Source organism: Triplophysa rosa, linkage group LG22, assembly GCF_024868665.1.
Source record: "Triplophysa rosa linkage group LG22, Trosa_1v2, whole genome shotgun sequence".
NCBI classification, from domain to species: Eukaryota; Metazoa; Chordata; class Actinopteri; order Cypriniformes; family Nemacheilidae; genus Triplophysa; species Triplophysa rosa.
Genome location: NC_079911.1, coordinates 5,666,245 through 5,690,138, shown reverse-complemented (window position 1 = coordinate 5,690,138; position 23,894 = coordinate 5,666,245). Strand labels below are relative to the sequence as shown.

The window sequence follows — 23,894 nt, the reverse complement described above, 5'->3', positions numbered from 1 at the left end:
CTACACTGTAAAAAATGATTTGTTGTTTTTTGTTGTTTCAATTTAAAAAAATAAGTTACCTGGTTGCCTTCGAATTTTAAGTTAGTTCAACTTAAAAATATTAGTCAACACAACGAGTTTGCAACAAATTCATTAAGTGAACTAATATTTTTAAGTTGAACTAACTTAAAATTTTAAGGCAACCAGGTAACTTATTTTTTTAAGTTGAAACAACAAGAAACAACAAATCATTTTTTACAGTGTATAGCCTGTTGCAAACTGCGAATTTAGTTCCTTTCAGTTGTCTCCCTCTGCTGGTCATTTCAGCAAATTACAAAATTGGTTTCATTTACAAAAGCCCGACCATCAAGAATTTTTTTATGATTGAAGAATGGAAAGAGAATGAAAACCAGAGAGCTTGATGAAAGTCTAGATTCTTGGATTCAGCTCTCATTTTTCAAGGGTTGTTGAGGATTACAACCTCACTAAATCACCTGTTCTCCACACCACTGGTGTGGATACATTAATATTTCAATTTCACGACGACTCAGCTGAGTGTATGTAAAACACTAGTCCTCTTTTATCTATATTCTAATCTTCAGTGCAGCACCCTTGAGGAAATTGTCAGTTGAAAGACAGCAGAGGCTGATCCTGGCCGGAATAACGTCTTGAGTGCAGATTGTGCCAGAACTGTGGAATAGTCTTTCCCAGACAGCCCATGAGATCATGTGCTCTGAGAAAATTGTTGCAAAGCTGCTACATACATGTCTGGTTAAATCCAGATTTTTGAGTCAATTACTTACATATATGAAATGTGATATTGAAATCCTCCCCAAGGATGAGCGAGAACAATGGAACATTTGGGATAAAAGATAAATCTGCTACAGAAGATTAAACTTATTTTCCTGGAGCACATCAGTTAGAATTTAATTTTAGATTGCTTTGTCCATTTTTGAAATTGTATTGCTTTTTTATCTATATAAAGGAAAGACACTATAGGCAAAACGTATTTTTAGATGTTGGGCTAATATCTTTATAACTTTACAAAGATGTTTACAAGAGATGCTTATATGTTTGTGTGCAAATTCTTAACAGATTTTCTGGTACTTTTGGAATTTTTGGCGTCTTTAACTTTTCAGATATCATCTTCTCTCGGCTGTGTTATGAAGGAAATTACATAGGCTACTTTCAGATCTATCTCACAATAGGTCGACTTGGCAAAAGTTGTATGTTTTTGCAATATGTAACTTTCTTTAGAAGCCAAAATGAAGTTGCCGTGGCCAAACCCACACACATTACATATTTCTGGATATTTCTTCGCTTTATGACTTGAAAGCTATGGCATACATGTTTCAAGGTGGGACGAAAATGCAATAACAATATCAAAGTCTCACAAAAAAGTAAATTAAAGTTAATCATTTACATAGGGAAAAAATGAATTACCGGATCCCATGAGAATATGAGTGTACTTGTTGTTCTTTCTGTTGCCACATGATGGCGTCCTATCTAAATGGCATGGCTGGTAAAGAGCTCGTTTCTATACACACACAGTGGGTAAAATAAGTATTGAACATGTTGTCAGTAAATATGTTTCACAAGGTGCTGTTAACATTGATTGTTATCAACATCTGGTGAAAAATTCAAGTAATCCATACATACAAAGAAAACCAAAAAATAGGCCTAAAATTCAGAAATTAACCTATGTGTAATAAAATGGAATGACACAGGGAAAAAGTATTGAACACGCTTACTGACATTTATTTAATACTTCGTACACAAGCCTTTGCTGGTAATGACAGCTTCAAGACTCCTCCTGTATGGAGAAATTAGTCGCATCTGGTGAGAATTTCATGTTAACGGCACCTCGAGAAATATATTTACTGAGAAAAATGGTGACGTGTTCAATACTTATTTTACCCGCTGTATAATAATGAAGATATGTTGTTGCAGCAGCCACAAAGCCTAAACTAGACTGAACCACAGCTAAACTAAACGATGCGAGATTGATTTGTGTCTTTAATGATCCAGGGACCACAGGAGTAACAGGCAAACAAACACTTTCCATTGGTCTTTATTTTGGCATCAAGTCTGAGAGGAAAACAAGGATTATGTTCAGGTCTCGGTGTGAAGCACAAAGCATGTGCTTTCCAGCTCTCCTCACATGTATTCTTCTGTTCTTTCCTCAATTTCCTGCATATGACCAGTAAGAAAATTTTGATGCAGAGAGACTATTCATTTAGAAAATGGTGCCAAAGCCTCAAGCGACACGAAGTTCTCTTCTCTCACTAAAATCTCCTGAACTACAGACCAACGTTCTCCGCCTAAAATGACAGTTAAACCCATCAAACGCTACACGCGGTCCCTGACACCAGGCCGTATCCTTTCGCAATGCTCATGCAAAAGGATTTTAATCATCATGCAATTAATATTCCCCGGGAACGAAGGCACCAGGAACCAATTATTCAATAAGACCACCCAACCCCCAATTCTTTAACGTAACCTAGAGGAGATATATGTGCTGGCGCGCGCTAGTCAACAGCGGATTCGGTCCGGTATCGACGCCTTTGGTTGCGCGCAATCCTCCAGCGTTGCGCGGCGGTAATTGAGATCAGATGCAAGAGGGACCTGCGCGGAGGGTAACCTGGAAGCATTTATTTTATGAAAAAGATGTTTAGTTAAGTGCAGCGCTGTGGTCTAATGAGGCTGGACTGGGTTCTGTGATGAATATGATTGGTGAAAGCTCTGAAGGCTGGTTCCTGACTCTTTCCTTCCTTTCGCATCGGGTTACAGATTAGTAGACTTCCTGTCCATTCGGTGCATTTACCCTCTACAAGACAATCCGTTTTAATGAAGGTTATCATGTATTAGGCTAGGACGCATTAATTCTCTTTCTTCATGACCTAATGTTTGACAAGAGGAGCTCTGTAACGTATCACGGCCAGCCGCCATGATGTTTGTCTTATGACATTGAACTCTGGGGGCATGTTTAACTCCTTAGCATGTATGCTACACATTTTGCATGTCTGACAATGACTGACAAGTGTTTTGTACTGGGTTGTGTTAAAAAAAACATGTCCGGCAAATTACACCTGTGGACGAATAGTAACACTTTACAGTAAGGTTCGGGTTGGATTTGTTAACTAATGTTAACGTACATGAATATTTATTACTGTTAATGTATTAACCCTTACGAAAATTAACCATGGTTTTTTTTTGTGGTACAAGTGTAGTAACCATGGTTTTTTGGTGCATTGATTACTTAGGGCAAAAACATGGTTTTCAAAACCATGGTTATTTTGTGATAACCATTGTTTTACTACAGTTACCATGTTTTTTGGTTTTAACTGTAGTAAAACCATGGTTTTTCAATTTTAACTGTAGTAAAACCATGGTAAATTTTCGTAAGGGAATGTTAACAAATAGCCTACAACCTTATTGTAAAGTGTTTCCGAAAGATTATTTGCTACAAAATTAATTCATCATTCACCCATCCTCAAATTTATTGAAACATTTTAATTGTTTTATCGTTTCCTCCCACAGCCCAAATACATGCAGGTTAGGTTGATGAGGATTCCAAATTGTCCCCCCAATTTGTGTATGGATCGACTTGTGTATAGAACAGAACAGTATAGTAGACTATAGTAGATGCTAGAATAAATAAATAAATTGTTTTATCAACTGGCAAACTGCTCTTTTCCATACATCAAAATGGATTTTAACTATAGTAACCATAGTTTTCGGGTTTATTTTTATTTATTTACTATGATCTTACTATAGTTTAACCATCAAGTAAACTGCAGTAATACAAATGGTAATCAATCTACCAAAAAAGGCCACTTTTGCTATAGCCTAAGTTATTATACTAGACTGTTACATTGTACTATTATTATTTTATAATACTATATAATATAAAATACTATAGTCTTGATAGCACATTAGTGATGCATAAAACCGTGCAAGGTAAACCATGCACATGCAACAGGTTTTTATGTTACGTATATACAGTATATGCATTAGGCCTAATTATTATTTCAGACAAAGTTTGTGAGCTGTCCTTATACGGTATATTATTAATCTACTTTTAGGGACTAAGTATTTTGACTTCCCAAAAGTTCCCAATCTTTTATTCTGGTCATAATACATAACTAGAGTCCACTTTCATTCCATTCACCATTTGCCAACGTAAAGGCTGCCGTCAGTTTTGATCATGGATTTACTAGACCACGCTCGCCCTAGTCGTGTGTCCTTCTAACTAACCTGCATGGCAGGTGCCTCCTTTCAAATAGCTAAGTAAAATCGTATTAATAATGTGCGCATAAATGCAGTGACCCCCACTTGCTTCAGCCGCTGCTCATGTCGCGTATCTCCGAGTCCGCGCTTTGAGTCGTTGATTACGGTCTTCCCGAGGGGATATCGCGATCTGGGGAGATGGGGGTATCTGACGCTCCAGTCACTTAGGATCAAGACAGGAGCAGGAAATCGCTACGGACTTAAAGCTAAATATATAATTCCTCCCGTGCCGGTAATCACAAGGTCCAGACGATTTGAAATGACAGTTTAACCACTTCAAACTCAAAGACGTTCTGTTCAATAGGACTCATCTAATGAGCGCACCGTGCGCGCGCCCGTAATTGCACATACAGCGCAGGTTCGGGTCGTTCAGGTTGGATGGAGGGCAACCGGAAGGAAACGATTTCCACAGCATAAATTCCCTACAAATGAAGTTTTAGTTTAGCATAAAAACAGATTTGCATTTCCAGAATGAAACACCGGCAGTAAAACAGCCAGACACATCAGACACAGACACAATTAAATCAAAATTAGAGTTTTGGGGCATCAATGTCTGTTTATATGCTATAGGCTAGCCAACATAGGCTAGATAGGCTACTCCAACATATGCTGTAAGTGTACTACTAAAAGTTGACAAAAGTAACATAAACGCTTTATACTCTATAAACTTTTCTGAAAACTATGCCCAAAATATTAATAACTCATGTTGCGCCAATGGGTAAAATTAACTATAGTAGCCCATTTAATTCTAGTAGGCTAGTTAGTGTAGTAATGTTTTTGCCATATTGATTGTTTACATTTAGGCATTTTGCAGACGTTTTTATCCAAACAACTATGAATTTAGTCTATGCATTTTGCATGAATCCGTTTGTACCTTGAAATCGAACTCATTGCATTTGCGTAGCTGCCCAGTTGAGCTACAGAAAACGCATAGTAAATCACAGTTAAATTTCATTTTTGTCAAATAAAAATGAATAAACAATAAAAATGTCATTTTGATGCTAAATAGAACAACCATACGCTCGAAGTCCAATTCAGTTCGTTACAGAAGCATGCGGTGGTAAAACCTAACCGGGCCATTCACGAAGCCTATCATCATGTCTACATGTCTATCAGTTCAAAACCGCGCCACACATTAAATAGTGTAATTCTTTAAAAATCGCTCAGATTGACCTCAGATCAAGAATGAATAATGCATTCGCGAGACAGGGATTCGTTCCGAACTCCCTTGATGTATGCATGACTATCAGGACAGAGAATCCGCGCTAATTTCCCTGCCACTTTGCATATGCAGCGATCGTGCCCTTATGCCACCGACATCCCGACGGAAAATCTCTTTTCATCTCCGCCAAAGTGCATCTCGCGCTTAAACTGATTGGATTCTTGATGAGGCGGTCGGGGTGGCTCGCGCACTTCAAGCGAGGACGCGTCGAGCGCGCGAGAGCCAATTCGGTGCCACTGAAGTGATTAAACGCGCTCTCGAGGCCCCGGTAACGATCTGCGCGTACGGATGCGTGCACGGACCGTAATCAGCGCACGCTGACGGGGAAAGTATAATAGCACTGCTCTGCTCTCGCTGGAGACCCCGCGATGTCTGTAAAGTGCTTATATTCCCACCTAACCAGCATATCAGTGTTCTAGCATTGTCACAGGACTAAGAGGATGAATAATGCAGTTCAGATCATTTGCATGTAAACTAGGAAAGGAATGGGTTCGAATTTCATTGCAAGACAAATGGACGCAGGACAATCATATTGGCTGCATTGTTGTGATCCGGGCCTGTGACACAGGTTAAAAGGTTAAGGTGCATACGCAGCATATGTTTCTGTAATGCAAGTTTACCTTTAAAATGAAGAGTTTACAGAGCCAATTTACATGTATATGTTTTCAGCAACACAGAAGGAAAAACATTTGGCCTCCCCGCCGCCGTTGCAATCCTCTCCATCATGGCAGTGATAAACAGAGAAACACACGGTAATCCACTTGATAAATGTCAAGTGAAATGAAGCTATCAGCTGAAAGCAATTTTCGGGGCCGTGCACCGAGCCAGCGACTCTGGATTTTCACCCCTCCATCGATCATGCGCCTCTCTCAGGCCAAGGTACACAATGTCCCCAAATTGCTGACATATGGACCGGGGTAACCTGCCCATTTCCTCTGCCTGCGAACTACCTCCTCTAAACTTTTGTTTATTTAGTGACCCTGTGTTTTTCTCTATTAGAGACAATGCTTTTCAGAGCTGGCAGCAGAATCAGAGTAGCTTATATAACAACGGAACAATTAGTTGAATGCACATCCTGAGGTGGTAATGTGCATTCATTTTTGGTAATGCAAAGGTCTTTGTTTTTTTCTTTTGTTTACAACTACAAGCCAGTAGTACTAGTTCAATATCTTTTTTTCTGTGGCAAGACTTTATGGCTCTTTGAAGTGAGTTTTCAATGCTTTAGTAATTTAGAAGGAACGTAGGGGAAGCCATTTAAAACTTCAATGCAGTCAACATGGAATTACTTCATAGCTGTGCAGTTAGTGAAAAGTATAACCAACCACTCAGAATCAAGAATACCCCAATGTATGCTAAACATCAAAAGGGCAATTCCATGCAAATGTCAAGCCTACCATAAAAAAATGAAATTTGAACCAAAGGTTTTCACCGTACCGGTGCCAACATTAAGTGGTTTAAATATGTGAGGTCTCAAAATTTTTGAAACTTTTTTTTATTTTTAAAGCATGATTTCATGAATTTCCATAGTCAGATAAGTGCCGCTTTGAGAACTGTCACATCCATGACGGTACATATTCCTCATTAATGGACAGATTAAAATGAAAATAACATGTATGTTCTATTAAGAGCCATTCCTTCTCCATTTGTTTGATATTATTGCTTCTGGTTTGTGCATTTTAATTCACAGAAAACAAGTATGTCATCTCTTTTTTTGTCACATCGATAACACGTTTACGTCCCTTTTTAAAACAGAAAACTTGTGCACAGATGTTTTTCTGATGTTTAGACCCTATCAACAGGAAGATAACAAATACAAATACATTCTGAGATTTTATGTTGCATCCATAACGCTGGAATTGCCCCAAAACTGCCTTCACTTGTTGGAAGGAGATGGCAACTCTATAATTCTATTTAAAAAGCTTTTTACAACCTTGAACTGTGCAGTTTCTATGGCAACATATACAATACCAAAATGGATCTACTGTATGTGCATGTTTGTTTATGATGGAGGTAAATACACATTTACTGTTAATTTATTCACCCTTAGGCCACCCATGATGGGACTTTTCTTCAGTAGAACAGAAAAATGATGTTATAATGCGCTAAATGACGTATACTTGGTAGCAAATTCTCACATGGACTGACGCTGTGGTAACGTCACGCTATGGACTCTTGTAAACCCCGAGGCTATGGATTATAGGAAAGGCGGTGGTAAATAATGTTCTGTTTCTTGCACAGACCCATCATTTTGCTTCATAAGACTTCAAGATATCGTCAGGAGCCGCTGGTATTCATTTTGTGTTGCCTGTTTCTGCTTTTTGCCTTTCAAAGTATGGGTACTACTGTACCTGTGGACTTGCATTTTATGAATCTCGAAGGACCACAGCTTCAGCTAAAAATCTTCCTTAAGCTGCGACTAAGGGAAAATGATACCCATATCTTAGATGGCCTCAAATTTTCATTTTTGGATGAACTGTACCTTTAAGAACAAGCCACACCAAGTAACACCTACTATAATAAAATGGCAAATGATAATAAAATGGCAAATATTTGGTTATTAGGTTATTTTTAAGTTTATAAGAAGTTGGAGCTTTATTAAAATGTATAGATTCCAACATTTGTACGAGCTTGTACTAGTATTATGGTAATACCAACATGACATTGCATTCTAAGATTATTTTACATAATCACGATCATCAACTTTCATAAAAAAATACACATAGACAACTGTGTGAGCTATGGCACCAATTCAACTACTGGTGCGTTTTATTTATAGCAAATACAAAAGAAATGTTATTGTGTGCACTCAATCCCCACCCTGTGACTTTCACCATCCTGTAAAGACCACAGTTTACATTCAGTGCAGTGATTTTTACATAAACACCATGTTTGTGGCATCGATTTGATTAGGAGGAGTTACCCAAATCAAATTAAAACTTAATTTGTCCTCCGTTTGTTTGTTTGAAGATGTGAACGCAAGGAGCGGCGTATTCCCCTGACGTGCCACGCTAACATTTGTTTACGCACGAGAAAAACACACAAACACCACTTTCGGCACTTGTGCTTCCATCACTGCCGTCATTAAGTGTTCCTTCTTTGTTTGGAGTTGAGAGCTTTTGTTTGAGTCAGAAAACAAATAGGCGACGTCCTTGTTGTTGTCAGCCAAGTAACTCCTTGGTTTTAGTTGCAAGCTGTTTGTCGATGTCTGTCACGTAACTATCAGCCATTTGTTGAACCTGAGAGAAAACACAAAGCAGAACATATGTATATAGATGTTGGTCACACATACTTGAAGCACCAGCAAAAGCTCTATTTTGGGTGACCTATTCTTTTAAATCTGTTAAAAAAAAGTGACATGACTATATTTAGCATATAGATAGACATGGACCAAAGGCTTTAACACTGTCTTCACTTCATTTATATCACCTGTTTTTCTATCAAGTGAATAGTGTCTTCGGAGACGCCCTCTTTGGACTTCTTCAGTTGATTTACAGCATTGGAGCGTACTCTCCTCAGCGAGTCCTTGGCCTTGTTGCTGAACTGCTTCGCCAGTTTCGCCAGATTCTCCCGGTGTTCTCGAGTCACCCTGAGAGTCAAATATACGGTTTGACTAGCTTATTACATGATTTCATTTCAGTTCATAATAACTACTAAAAACAGGCTTCTGACTTCAGAGTACATGTCCAGACTATGTCATTTAAAGAGACAGTTCACCCAAAAATGAAAATTCTGTCATCCTTTACTCACCCTCAGGTTGTTCCAAACCTGTATACATTTCTATGCTCTGATGAACACAAAGAAAGATATTTGGAACAATGTCAGTAACCAAACAGATCTCATCCCCCCATTTACTGCCATAGTAGGAAAATTAAATACTATGGGAGTCATATCTTTCTTTGTCTTTAGCAGAACACAAAAATGTATACAGGTTTGGAACAACCTGAGGGTGAGAAAATAATGACATAATTTTCATTTTTGGGTGAACTATCCCTTTAAACGTCGATGATATAAAGCTGACAGATCTGTTTACCGGCCATTAACAGCTCAGAGCTCGAACAAACGAAACGAAAAGTTTGACAATCAACAAACAGCGTTCTCTATTAATTTCTGATAGGTGTAGAAGTTTCCCCGTCTTATAATTGGCATTTTGCTGCAAGCCATTTGCAAACAGTCCAAGAGTAGTGTCTGTTTACTACAAACAATGTTCATAATTACTGATTCGGAGCCAATCAAGCCTCCTGCTCTCTTTAGAAATGCAAATGCATGCGAGGAGGCAGCGCTGATTACGGGCGAGACGTTCGGCCTCTCCGCGCGTGCTGCCAGACAAGCACCTGCTGCTGGAGCTGTCGCGCAGATTCATAATCAAAGAGGTTTGTGATTCGCAGAATAAAGGCTGCGCGGCAAGACTATTTGACTTGGCAGGATAAGAGAGCGGCGGTCAGAGATTCAAAACCACTATGGAATGAGAGTAAACCGAGTATAGAATGGATTGCGCAAAATTGCGATACGAAGCTTTAACATATCCGACAACAGTCCAGCTGCTAAAGAACAGGACAAAGAAAAGACGGACAGAAAAAAATTCTAGAACAAATAAAGCCAATTTTTAATTCACATTTCTTCATTTAGAAAACGCCTTCATGCAAAGCAACTTAAGGAGCATTTGAAGGGGTAGTTCACTCAAAAATAGAAATTCTATGATCATTTATTCACCCTCATGTCATTTGAAAACCTGTATATGACTCTTTCTCTGTGAAGATATTTTGAGAAATGTCTCAGTAGTTTTGTGTCCATACAATGGAAGTGAATGAGGGCCAATGTTATTTGGTTAGCACCATTCTTCCAAATATCTTCTTTTGTGTTTTGCAGAAGAAAGTAAGTCATACAGTTTTGGAATGACGTGAAGTCCACAAGTTCTATACTATTCTGGTCCCTCCTGTATTTGAAATGTATAGGGATTTTTGATTGTCCAGTAACTTATAAAACAATATTCCTTTCTTCAACAGCCTACTTGTTTTAATATATCATTTATGTCTGAAATGTCTGGGAAGTATGAATGTACTTTAATACTTTGGTTTATGGTTTCTCGAACTCCCTAATTCTAAGTGCTAGCATAAGTAATATCGATGCTTGTCTTAGTACACATTCACAACACAGACATTTAACAAACATCGGCACTGCGCAGACAAACAGGAAGGGAAACAGCCAGGCATGGTGTGAGCTGGAAACACAGGAACCCGAGAGAAAATAAACAGAGCCGTGTAGAAAGTGACGTTAAAAGGAAAGGTGAGAGTGGTCATGGGGACTCAGGCCCTGGGCGGTGAAACACTCACCTGGGAATAGGCACCCTGATGATGGTGCCCTCAACCTCCGGATTGAGTCCCATGCTGCTCTCTTGTATAGCGCGGATGACGGCTGCCGTGGCCTGAGGACACACACACATGCACACACACACACACACACACACACACACATATAAGCTAATGATAGCCAGCTGGGCTTGCGGTACCTGCCGCAACCCTTCGCATCTCCACAACCCTCATATCTCACCAGACCACCCCCTCCCAGATCAGTGGAGTACCCCGGCACCAAACCCTTTGATCCAGAAGGAGCTGGCCAGTATCTCCCAATGATGGAGCTCCAGAGAGAAGGGCGGCGAGGCGGGTGAAGTGTGTGGTGTAGGAAGCGCCGCGGGCCACTGTCAGCGCCGGGTCCCCGGGGATGGAGCTGAGAGGTTGCAGCGCGGGGCGTTGACCCACCGTGACCCTGCGTCGGGGGTTTCTGCCTGTTCACCTCATAACCGATTACAACTCCTGTGGCCATATTAGCCTTAGAATACACTCTGAACTTGTGTGCGGGCAGTGTAGCGTGTATACATTATGGAGGTTTAGGTTTCAGGGATAAAGATGTTGTTAGGAATGGAACACTAGTGCACCAAGTATACTGCCTATTACTTGTATACTTTTGTAGTATGGTAAACAGTGTGCTTTATGTGCAGTGTTGGGTAAGTTACTCTGAAAAAGTAATTAATTACTAGTTACTAATTACATATTTAATAGTGTAATTAGATTACTGTACAAATTACTCTCTCCAAAAAGTATTTAGTTACTTATTACTAATTACTTTCTATGTCCTATCAACCTTGATTAGTTAAGTGATTCAAGGATAGGCATGAAACGGCTCTTTTAATTCATTCAAATAAATAATATTAAACTACATAAAGTACTCTTATTAACTGACCAAAGTATTACAAATGTGAGAATTATACATTAAAGCACGGATTTTAAAGTTAGACTTTGAATTTTGATGTCAATTCCACTACTGCACACACATATTACACAGAGTATTTAGTTTAATTACATCAAAAGTAACTGTAATTAAATTACAGAAAAAATAAGAATAATCCCTTACTTTACTTTTTCAAGGGAAAAGTAATTAAATTACAGTAACTAATTACTTAGTAACTAGTTACACCCAACACTGTTTATGTGTACTTTAAATAATGCCATACGTAATATCGCATGTTTAATTCAGCATGTGACATCATCCCATAAATGGTTAGCGTTTTTAAATTGCGTTAATATGTGCAAACTGATCAGAAAAATATGTTCGCCGTGGATATGACTTGCGGTTTCTTCGTCATACTGGAAATGGAAGTTCAATGTGCGTTGCTTTGTGGGATACAGTATCATTTGCAGCGCAATGTATACTGTTCATTTTAGATCTTTTATAAGCGGATGTAGGAAAATGATCTGCAATGTTTGTTTGCACGCATTTACGTTCATACAGGCAGTAGTATGACTAGGGGTCTATAGTTGGAGACAAAAATGCAGAAAATCTGACTGTAATTATGAATGAAAGTTTCATAGTGTTTGGAGGCCATAATGTGAATAGAAGACGGATTTTTTTGCATTTTGAAGTGGAACTCCATCCCGCCTTGAAATTCACTCCCTGGACTCTGACACCGTGTCAGAGTCGCGACAAAAGACAACCCATTAGAACCCATTATAATTTTACATTTTGTCCACACTGGCGTGACGCGACACGACAAACCCATTTAGAACAAGGAATTTGTCGTGCCGCTTCCGCATCCGGTGTTAACGCGGTGTGTTACATTCAAGTCATTTTAAGGCATGAAGAAATTGTATAAAATAGATTTTCAAATATAATTTGACACATTTTGGGAAGAAAAAGAACACCCAAGAATACAAATTCTGCCACAGTTTTTTTTTCATGTCATTCCTGTACGCGAGTCCTCTGTCTGTGAAAGATATTTTGAGAAATGTTTCTGTGGTTTTGTATCCATACCATGGAAGTCAACTGGGGCCAATATTGTTTGATTACTAACATTCCTAAAGACATCTTTTGTGTTCTGCAGAAGAAAGTCATACAGGTTAGAAATGACATTAGGATGAATGAACGATGAAAGAATTTTCGTTTTTTGTGTAAACTATCCTTTCGAGATGTCTGTGAGATGCATGCACATTTTTCATTTATGCATTTGGCAAACGCTATAACCCAACGGTGCATTCATTTGTCTTTGTGGCACAAACACAATGCTCTAGCATCTGAACTACAAGAACACTGTATATTTATAAACTCCTTTAAACACATTCTTAAATGCATCTCCGGGAGGTCCATGCTCCATTTCATCAAGCCAGTAACATTGTGCGTGCGTGCGCGTGCGTGCGTGTGTGCGATCCGCTCTAAAATTCATTCATCATTACTTACTGGTGGTTCAGTGTTTTACGGTAAAACTCTGTTCTGCTTAATGTGTATATCAAAAAACGCACTTGTGATTAAAACGCTAAGGTTCAAAATCGACTTGAAAAAACCAGTGGGCTAAAAAAACACTTTTATAATGATGGCGGATCCCACACAGGCACACAAGGAGGGAGAGCTAATGACTGCTGTCTGCGCCCAACACACAACAGCTACTGGGGTTTCTCAAGCAGCCCGGACCTTCTCTGGCTCTTTAATGAATGACTGAAAAACAACGGCCTCTTCTCTGAGAGCGTGTAATGGATTAGAATAATCACCAAGCTGTTTGCTTTCGGGCCGGGCCGGTCACCTCTGTGTTGTCTTTTGCGGGCCTGTTAGGTAATGGCCGGTTTTTCCTGACACCCCAAACAGACGTGTTTGGCATTCTGGTCATCATAGTATGAAAATCGACCCTTTAATACAAGTGCAAGGTCTTGTTTTGGTATGAAGTTAATACAGAGGTGATGAATAGAGAGGAAAATCCATTTGTAATTGGGTAATTGTTATATCAATAATCTAAAGTCAATACGTCACCTCAACCGCTATTAACCAGTAGTGGAAGTTAAGGAATAGTTTGCGCCAAAATGCAAAGACATGACAGTACGTTTCAACTTTTCCACAGTAAAAAAGGTGAGGGTGAGTAAATGATGACATGATGACGCTGGATAGGTGCTCCAAGGATGGATGAAGAAAATAGATATCCAAGTTTTAGACCCTCAAGGAAACCAGAGCCTTCGGGTTTCAGTGGATATAGGCCAGGAGGACAGTGCATTAATCTCATTAGGTTTATCTGACCATATATCGCAGTGTGAGCGTGGTGATGGGAGAGGTACGAGAGGAAAAACAGAAAGACAAAGAAAGAGAGAGAGATATCACACGTTAACCCAGGTCTGAGTTCCAGAGGGCACTCTGCGGTCATTTCCTGGCCTCTGACAGCTAACCACAGACTCTTGGCCTACATTTCAATCGTTCTCCAAGAACAAAGGGCTTCCCCCTACAATCCATCAATTTCTCTGAAATTCTCAGGCTGGAAAGAGTCCATCACACTCGGGTTTCAGCAGCAGAAAGTGTTTTTGCTGTGTGTGCGCTTGACTTTGCGTGCAACGGTTTTAATGGAGATGGTTCGGTGTGAGCGTCGGTGTCCGTACCTCTGGGAAGCCGGTCACGTTGACCACAAGGAGCTGTGGAGACTTCACGGATATCTGACCCAGCTGGTTGAGGGGAAACTTGCCATCCTTCGTGGTGACTGTAATGTGGTCCAGTGCACCTGAACACATAGGAACACAATCCTTTGTTAATACCACAGAGGTTACGGTGAAATGAATTTTTGGGTCTGAAACACTACAGTCCAACAAATGAACCCAAAATGTATTTAAAGACTACAAAACTTATGAAGAGTGGTGTGCTATTCGTTTTTAATTAAACCGCTTTATTGTTGTGGTATAATATATCTCTTGAGTATCACCTTCAACCAGAAAGAACTCATTACATCGATCACTACATGTCAGTCAGACGGTTCTCCAGGTTTAAGTGGGCGGATCTTGGCAAGTTTAGCAACACCAGACTTTTAGCTGCAGGTCGGGGTACATGAGACTACATTAACAGTAAACACAACCACTTCTGTCAATATATCATCCGTCGTCATTTATCAACTTTGTTTTTCTGGGTAAAATGTTACTGTAGCCGCATCTGGTACTTCAGGCAGCGTGCCTTAACAGACCACACAAGAGTAAGCAGCACCGAATGAGCAAGAAGCCAAGAAGCTCTAATTATGTGATGTGGACGTCAAAAAGAGTTCATTAATATTTGAAGAGTTCATTTGCAAAAATAGATAACTCTTTTTTTTGTGCATTCCAAGTAATATCAATCAAACTGCAATTGGGTTGTTTTGATTAAGTAATACAACTAACTAACACAAACAAGACATGATAACATAATAAAAAACATGATTTTTGAACATGTTTAATCTGTTTATGCAAATAAACTATTTAGAATTAGCTTCTATTTAGTTTTAGTTGTCATGTTAATTTTAGTTAAAAATTTGGAATTGTGCTTTTGTCTTTTTATTATTTATTTGTTAATTGTTTTTATTTCTGTATAAGTTTCTGTTTATTTGAGTTTTTTATTTTTTTTTATTTAAAAGTTTTATTTATATAAAACATTATTTTAGTGTCTCTACTTAAGGTTATTTCAGTTTATTGCTGAGGCAACATTTATACTTTTGTTTAGTTTATCAAGTTTGAAAAAAAAACGCTCTATTTTATGTAACAGAAATGTTTTAAGAGTTTTAGTAAACCATAATAACTAGAGATGCAACGATAGCAAATTTCTCCACCGATACTATTCAGAGTGATATCTGCCGATACCGATTCTGATGATTAAAGTAATATTTCGTAAATTTCTGAATGTTATTAATTTATTTAATGACTAATAATATTGAACATCAAACTGGTGATGTTTCTTAACATTTTGTATATACAGGGCACAAATTCATTGCATTTTCCCTGTCCTCTTGATTGACAAGATATATCAGTCCTCATCATTGGCTGTTTTTAAAATATCGACTGATACCTATTATTGGCCGATATACTGTATGAGTGCATCTCTAATAATAACCTTATGCCGAAGTCAAAGTTCGACACATTGTATATGGACGCTGACCAACAATGTAATCAATACCCCAAGTTGACCAACAACTGCAACAACAACAAAACATTGTAGAACAGAATAAAACAAAGGTCTTTATTGACCGACCAAGCATGCATGTGCATACAATGAATCTGTTGCTGGGAAAATTCAGCCAAACACATATCATCATTTATTCACCCTCATGTCATTCAAACCTGACTCTTTCTTCTGTTGAACACAAAGGAGATACATTGAGAAATGTCTCAGTGGTTTCATGTCCACACAATGAAAAACAAAACACAGAAGTGCTCTCTTGACTCATTTGCATGCAATCTGTATTTTCCCCAACCCGTCTCTAAACATGACATGTTGCAAAGGAAGCAGCAGCTGTCTTTGCTTGCTCTCCTTGAAGAATAAAAGTAGCTCACCTCCTCCGTCCCTACACACAGAGATTCATAAGGTTTCGCCAGCATGTCTCTTTCCCTCATCTGCCTCATATAGCAATGTTCCTGTCTCCCTCGCATCCTCTGTTCAGTCCTACCTTACATTACAGCACACATCTGAAAGAGTGAAGAGCAGCTAAAACGCTCCGCAAGCCACTATCTGTTTTTCCGCACTTTGATCTTTCAAGATACGAGAACCTACATGTGCCTTTTTTTTAGAAAAATTCTTGTGTTTTGTAAACCTGTATTTGGACACTCGAATACGGTTTCTATAGATAACAAAATATCAAAGCAAGCCAGAAAAACAGACACTTTTCAAGCAAAACATTTTACAAAAAGATAATATTGCATATTCAGCGGCAGTATCGACTCTCCAAAATAGAAGATGGTGGTTTTGGATCCATTTAAAATGAATCCAGAATTCATGTGTATTGGCCAAGTAAGTTACATATTCAAAGAATCTGACTTGTGCTTTGTTCCAATAAACATGACAAACCACGTATTCAAGATACAATACAATTTCTAACCGAACCATTGTGTCATAAGGAAAAGTTTAGTGTTCGGCAGGAATATGAAAAGCTTTGGCCCTGGAATCCATTTCAGCTTGTTTCCGTGCATGCACGTGTGTTACCTGAAAGCGTTCACATCTGCTAATGCTTCAATGAAACATATTGCTGTTTCCTCCACTAACAAAACCGTCAACAGGGAAGCTATTAGCCAAATGGGCTCTTCCTGGTCATGGTACTACCTGTTGCCCTCTCCAATTCAAGCCCACTCTAATTCGGCGGTTTGAAGCCTCTGTTGGAAACACTTTAGAGGAATTATCCAAGAAAAGCCAAAACCTCATCCTAAAATGAGGTGTTTGGAAAAATACAAATGGGCTCGTGAAGAGATGTTCTCTGATGGCAGATTCATCTGGAACAGAAGAAGGTATGTATGCCGAGATCCAAGTAAAAATACGTTATCCCGCAGCTGATAGACGGACAGGTTTTAATCCCTTTGCGATGTGCCCAGACACCGGGTCACCACATTAATCCCTTTCTCTATAACGTCTTTCCCTTGGCCAAGGTGAATCTCCCGTCCTTTATAATAAACGCTTAATGAAACCCAGATGATTTAATCAAGTGCGTCATTTCATTCCGCCATCTTGCTGACCCGAGTTGTTTTTATGGACTGAATCGTGTCCAAGCTAGACCCTCTGTCTATAATAACTGGGAAAAGCCATCCATTAGTTTTACCAATCATATTTACCAATCATATAAACGACACAGTTTGTTTGCTGGCGAAAGACCCCATGGATTAGTATTGGGACCATCTATGGAAAAAGATGCTTTTGGATTCAGATGGTGTACGGCATCCATCGGTATAGGGTGTAATAAAGCCGTCCTGACCTCTGACTTTTATCGGACATTACCGAGCTCCTTGTGTAGACCACGTCTTCAGAGACTGAGTCGACCTGGATGTACTTGAGGAAGCAGGATCACAAACAGGGTGACCCCACCTTGTGGAACAATGGTCATGTGCAGAACATGTGCAAAGGTGGATCCCTGTCCGTTAATCCTCACGGGAGGATGAGAAAACGCTTCACAATACTCCTCAAGACTCACATAGTATCAGTGACATTAATAATATAGCTCCCCTTAAATGACTACAAATAACCTGGTACGTCAAGACGTGTTAAACCATGTTTGACGTTTCGCAACATGCCAAGTGTGAATAAGCAAAAAAATCAAACACGTAATATATACAATATATCACAAATTCACAATATACAGATGTGGAAAAAATAGACCATTCCAAATGTAATTTTATCAGCATTTCTAGATGTATTGTGTCCGTTCCCGTCCAGGGTCTGTTGAATTTCAACCAACCCTCAGGAGTGATGTAAAGTGATCCAACAACAATGTGAAAGACTAACAGCATGACAAGACATATAAAAAAGATTTTTTGAGCTTTTCCTAAATACATGTACAAATATTACTGTTGTATTCCTTGAAAGTGAATATGTACTTCTTTTCTTTGCAGTATTTGAAATCTGAAAAAATTCAGAACATGTTTTCTGTTATTTGACCTATTTCTCCCATTTTTATTTTCTGCAAAGAAATACAAATAGACAATATTCTTATTCTTATTTGGGAGAAATATCGTTAGTAGTTAAAAAACATAATTTTACCTAAACACATACCTATAAATGGTGAATTCAGAAAAACTGAAAATAATTTGAAATGATCTCTTAATTTTATACGTGGCTGTGTATCAACAGTTCAATGGCTAATATAAAATGAAACCCATACAGATATTTTGATGTCTGATTTTAACGTTGGCACCAGAAATGACATTGAGGTTTGTAAGTTGTTCAATTTATTGGAAAATATTCTTGAAAACTTCAAAACGTCTTGAATATCTTAAATCATACTTTTACTGTACTTTATTCTTGCACTAAACAATTTGGATCCAACTGGTTAGAACAACACCTGTCAAAATCATGGTTTCTTTGTTAAAAAACATAAATACCTAGATTTTAGTTTTTAAAAACAATAATAATAAATGATTAAATGCTGTTATTAATTGAATTTATGAAAGAACATGATTTTATTAATATATTATTAAATATAATGAAAAGGCTGAAAAATATTGTAATGAGAAAAGCAACAAGGTTAGATTTATAACAATACAAGGGTGGATAAATGATGACAAATTTCAGTTTAAGGGGAACTACTCCTTAAAGGCATAGTTTACCCAAAAATCATCATTTATGTCATCATTTACCCTCAAGTTGTTGAACACCTGTATAAATTTCATTGTTCTGCGGAACACAAAAAATGTGTCCAAGATATCTGTAAGATTGTTTGTAATCAATCTACTATGGTAGCAATGGTGCCCCAGAACTGTGTCGTTTCCCACATTCCTTAAAATATCTTCTTTTGTGTTCAACAGAACAAAGAAATTTAAACAGGTTTGAAAGGCAAATGATGTAATGACATGATGACAGAATTTGCATTTTTGGGTGAACTTTTTCTTTAAGTCACAGAGCTGCTAGTATCTGTCAAAAGTTCCTAACCTGGTGAGGTGCGGATGCTAAGATTACGGCTGAACTCGTCTTTCAGGGTCGCCAAGACGGCGGCCATGTCTTCCTTCACCTCATCCAGACTGATAATGTCCTCCACCAACGCCGCATTGATGTTCACTTTGGCTGTCTGTGCTTTTGCCTTCGCTAACATCAAAAAAGTAACAAGAAAGAAGAAACATTAATGTCTTCAAGGAGAGGGATGCAGATGGAAATGAAAGACTGTGACCAGCATGCTGGCTGATTGTTTTAGCAATTACAAATGAAAGCAGGATTTGGAGGTCAGACGGGAATTTATTTCCCTTCATATGGGCTCAGAGCTCACTTGAGCGATCCTAAACAAGCACTGCAATGGAAAACAAATACAATATCTACTCCCACCCCTATGATAAAAGTTCTTTGTTGTGGCTCTGTGAGAGATAAGTAGCTCTGGCGCTTGCCTTTACTCTTCTTTGTGGCATAATGGCGAACATAATTCGGCGGAACCCCGTCACAGTTCACAAGGGGCGGAGAGGGGACTCCTGAGGTAGCCACCAGCGGGGTTCTCGTGGCGGTGGGCAGAAGTCTGCACAACACTGGACGCAGAATTCTTAGATGACTTAATGCCATGCTTATGTAGCTTTCTGAAAAATAGAGATAAAACAATTTGACGCAAGTTTTGAAAAAAAAAATGGATGAGTGGATGAATCAAAGAAAATAACCAGACGCAGGTTAACCTGCTGTTACTCAATGTTACCACTAGGGGGTGACTCTAAAATCTAGAACTGAGAATCAGACTGAAGAGAAGGATCTATTGAATATCTCTGTTGTATTACATAGACAGCAATGAGATTAAATGGAGAAAAAATAAACTAAAAAGAGACTCCATAGTTTTTCACATTTTTCTTCTGAGAAAGAGTAATCTCTCACACGTCTCCTTCAGCGTTACAAAATTATGATATCTCTTGACAATGTGCTCAGACATTCCAAGACACGAAAGTCTGAATCCATTGTCAAAGATTATGATATGAACTCATTTCTTATCAAATTCCATTTATTTAAAGCTATAAAAGAGCAAACTCTCGAATATAACATGGAAACGCACCATACTAACACAGTCCAAATGACTGCAAAATTTTATATATTCTTGTCTGGACTGTGTCATTGTCCAGTATGAATACCTGTGATTGGATGTCCATTTAATCCATCCATTATCTAAATATGAATATATAGGAACAAATAAAAATGGTGCTCAGTAGCAACATGTATGCCAGGTTAAACAATTAAATTAATTATTTTAATTAAACTCAGTTATTTCATTTTATTTTATCTTTTAGTTATGTGTTTTAGTAATATGTACAATTGGGTTTACCTACTCACTTTAATAAATAATATTAATGTTTAAGAAATAAATCTGGTATTTGAAATTTAGTGTAATTTTTTCACATTTGCGACCCAGTCTGTGAAAACCCAGCTTAAAGTCCCCATGAACCAGAAGTTGCGATCGTTTTTACTTCCGTATTTTTTCACGCATTTTCAAGTGAAAAGGAATTTTGAATGAGAAAAGTAGTGGGCGTGGCTTTCGTCTTTCTCTGCGATTTGATTGGATGTATAAAAACAGCCGTTGCATTCCATGCAATGGAACTGGCAGCAGACTGACATTTGAAGGGGAGGAGTTAACGGATGCTCCGCCCAAGCCGTCTAACATACCTCATTTGTCATTACAGGACGGAAGTACATTTTCAGATTTTAACTAAATATTATGAGGGCACACGGTTTTAATAAAGAGAATGACCCACATTGATAAACTATTTACAATAAACACTGCAATATTTCATGAAAAAAACAGGCATTGTAATTTTTTATTTCACGGGGACTTTTTTTGAAATTTACTGTTTTGTACATAAAATCATCCTACATCCTAAAGAACATTCTGTAAATATAACCTTGATACCTTTAATATTGACTGAGTAAAGCCACTTCAAAAATGGAAATCTTAGTGAAATTGATGGTTAAAATTAAAAATTGATAATCATTATCTAAGAATTAAGATTTTGAGAAAACGAATGGTGCAGGAAAAATTACGTCAATAGCTCATGAGCAATCGTTAAAAGTATAGCATGCATATTCATATGACAGTTGTTTAGCATGAAGTTGTCTGCAGGTGCTCTCAGACAGCCTACAGTAGCTCACAGGCTTTTCGCTCCCCTGTCATTGCTTCTTTGTTATGCCTAGGTGTAATGTATCCCTCTAGTCAAAATACAGACCTGCTTTTTGTTCCCCAAACGACAGCCTATGAAACAAGCTTGGCCTTTATGTTTTTACAGTTGCTGTTCTCTGCCGTGATAGAGATAACCGAACGGCACGGGTCTGCTAGCAGCCGCTGCAGATTTTCCCCAAAACACGCACGAGCTGCGATTTTTATCAGGCCTCGATGATGCGTGCTGCAGGTTCAATGGAGGCCGCAGCCGTTACGGTTAAAAGCAGATCAAAAAATAAAGCGTGACTCTTCTTGTTGTCCTTGGGAGACGGGAGTTGTCTGACACAGGCGTTTTTGTCCGCGGGGTGTGGATGGAGGGGGGAGGTGTAGGCAGGTTTTTGTGGGGAAGTCAAGCAGAAAAACCGTTGCACAGGTGGTCTGTGGTTTGATTTATACTGTTAGGAATGAGAGTGGTTGGCATACCCTCATTGAGTAAGCTCACCTCGTGAAAGATATGTTTACAGTGAGAACTCTTAAAGTCCTTATTGTAAAAACTGAGACAGTGTTGCATATCTGCACTGTTTGTAGTATAATGTAAACCAACCTGTGGTTAGATTTTAAGAGGCTTAGGGCACTGCATCACACCATGCCAGCGCATAAAAACTAAACAAATCCGTAAAAATAGGGCACAATATACTGTATTAATATGTTTATTAATATTTTTTAAAGTTGTTTTAGCTGTATTTTACATTTTGCACTGCATTAAATTACATTTTAGCATTAACGGAAATGTCTGTAAAATAAAGGGAAAATGTACTGGTAATTTTCTGCCAGTACTTTATCCGTTTTTTTTCTGCCAGTACTTTATCTGTTTTTTTCGGGTAGTGATAGACCAATATATCAGTCAGGCTGACGTATAATGAAAAACCTGTATTACTCCTCCAATATTAAAACTTAAGTGTGAAATGGTGTATAATATTTATTCAGTTTAATGTGTAAACACCTGTAAGCCATTAGGAGGTTGATTATTCTAAAAAAATGAAAACACTCACCCAATTGCTGCAGAAATGCAAGTTTAACAATGAGCAAGAACACCCTAGCAACCCCTTAGCAACCATCTTTACAAAGTTTTCTTTTATTTCAGGACAATTCCAGTGTTATAAGGGTGACATTTTCAGTCGAATGCATGCATTACCAATATATTGAACCATCATTTAATATTTTCCTAAATCCTCCTTGATAGAGTAAAAATATCTATGCACGAGTTTTCATTTTAAAAAAGAGGAATAAACATGTGTTTTGGATGTCACAAAAAGGATGGTGTTTTTGAGAGACAGCATACTTTGTAGGACTAAATGGACAAACCAGAAATAATAATACCCAACAAAATGGGTACAATTTCATTTTCAGGTGCCCATTTATGGGGAGGAATATAGACCGTTATGGATGTGACAATCCTAAAAGAACCCGTGCTCGACTATGGACAATCATAATGCTTTAAAAGAGACCTCACGTGGGCATTTAAACCACCACATCCGAAAACTCTGAGCTATCAGTGAAAAACTTTGGTACTATATTATTCGTTAGTTTTTAAAATTATTTGCAAAATATTTAGATTTAGGCAACTGTATATCCTCAGATGTATACCCAGATCATTTATTAATTCTGCCACCGAACCTCTAGCTAATATTATATAGGCCTAACGTTATATTGTTTAAAAATAAGTTGTTGGATGGGATCCATCATCAAGACAAATTTAAATAACCAACACAATAAAATATTATTAAGGATAGCATATCTGACATTATATGTCAAAGAAACAAAACACAAACGTATTTCTTTTGCAATTCACCTAACTTATACTGTTAATAACGCTTATTAAACTCATGAAATGTACAAACTTAAGAAACATGTTTCCCAGCTCTTTTTTTTAGCATTTACAATCAGTCTTTTCCTGTGCATAACGCCACTGTTATACATGACTACATGACACATATATTCCGAGACTGTCAGGTGAGAGAGAGTGAATGTGTACAGTACGTCTGTCCCATGCTGCTGCTAGGCTAACTGTTACATAAGCATGAAACCCGCCAACACAACAAACACGCACTGACAATACAGTAAACACAAATAAATAAATAAAACACTCTCTAATATAACAGAGTACAAATGTTCAACCACACACTTACTTTAGTCATGTAGAAAATGGTGTTTTACTAAGCATGTGTTGCAGTACAGTTCCATTTGACACACGCGCAGCACAAGGGCACATGTCATCACGTTGTAGCGTGTTGCGTCATCAGAACAGACTTTGAACGTCACTCTACG

The 23,894-nt window shown here is 38.2% G+C and overlaps 1 protein-coding gene across 1 annotated transcript; it reads right to left on the bottom strand.

Moving 5' to 3' along the window:
* Positions 1–8,205: 8,205 nt before the first annotated feature.
* mrrf (mitochondrial ribosome recycling factor) lies at positions 8,206–23,869 on the bottom strand. Its single transcript, XM_057320815.1, has 7 exons — positions 23,756–23,869; positions 19,828–20,010; positions 19,382–19,534; positions 14,398–14,516; positions 10,822–10,913; positions 8,918–9,077; positions 8,206–8,727 (listed from the first exon to the last, which is right to left on the bottom strand). The coding sequence occupies exons 2-7, from the start codon at positions 19,994–19,996 to the stop codon at positions 8,650–8,652; spliced, it is 771 nt and encodes a 256-aa protein (XP_057176798.1). The 5' UTR covers positions 19,997–20,010; positions 23,756–23,869; the 3' UTR covers positions 8,206–8,649.
* Positions 23,870–23,894: the final 25 nt, after the last annotated feature.

Coding starts and splice junctions, on each gene's coding strand:
- mrrf (XM_057320815.1), bottom strand. CDS start 19,996: ATGGCATTAAGTCATCTAAGAATTCTGCGTCCAGTGTTGTGCAGACTT. Junction 19,535..19,827: donor TGCCACAAAGAAGAGTAAAG/GCAAGCGCCAGA, acceptor TTTTGATGTTAG/CGAAGGCAAAAGCACAGACA. Junction 8,728..8,917: donor TTCACTTGATAGAAAAACAG/GTGATATAAATG, acceptor GTTTTCTCTCAG/GTTCAACAAATGGCTGATAG.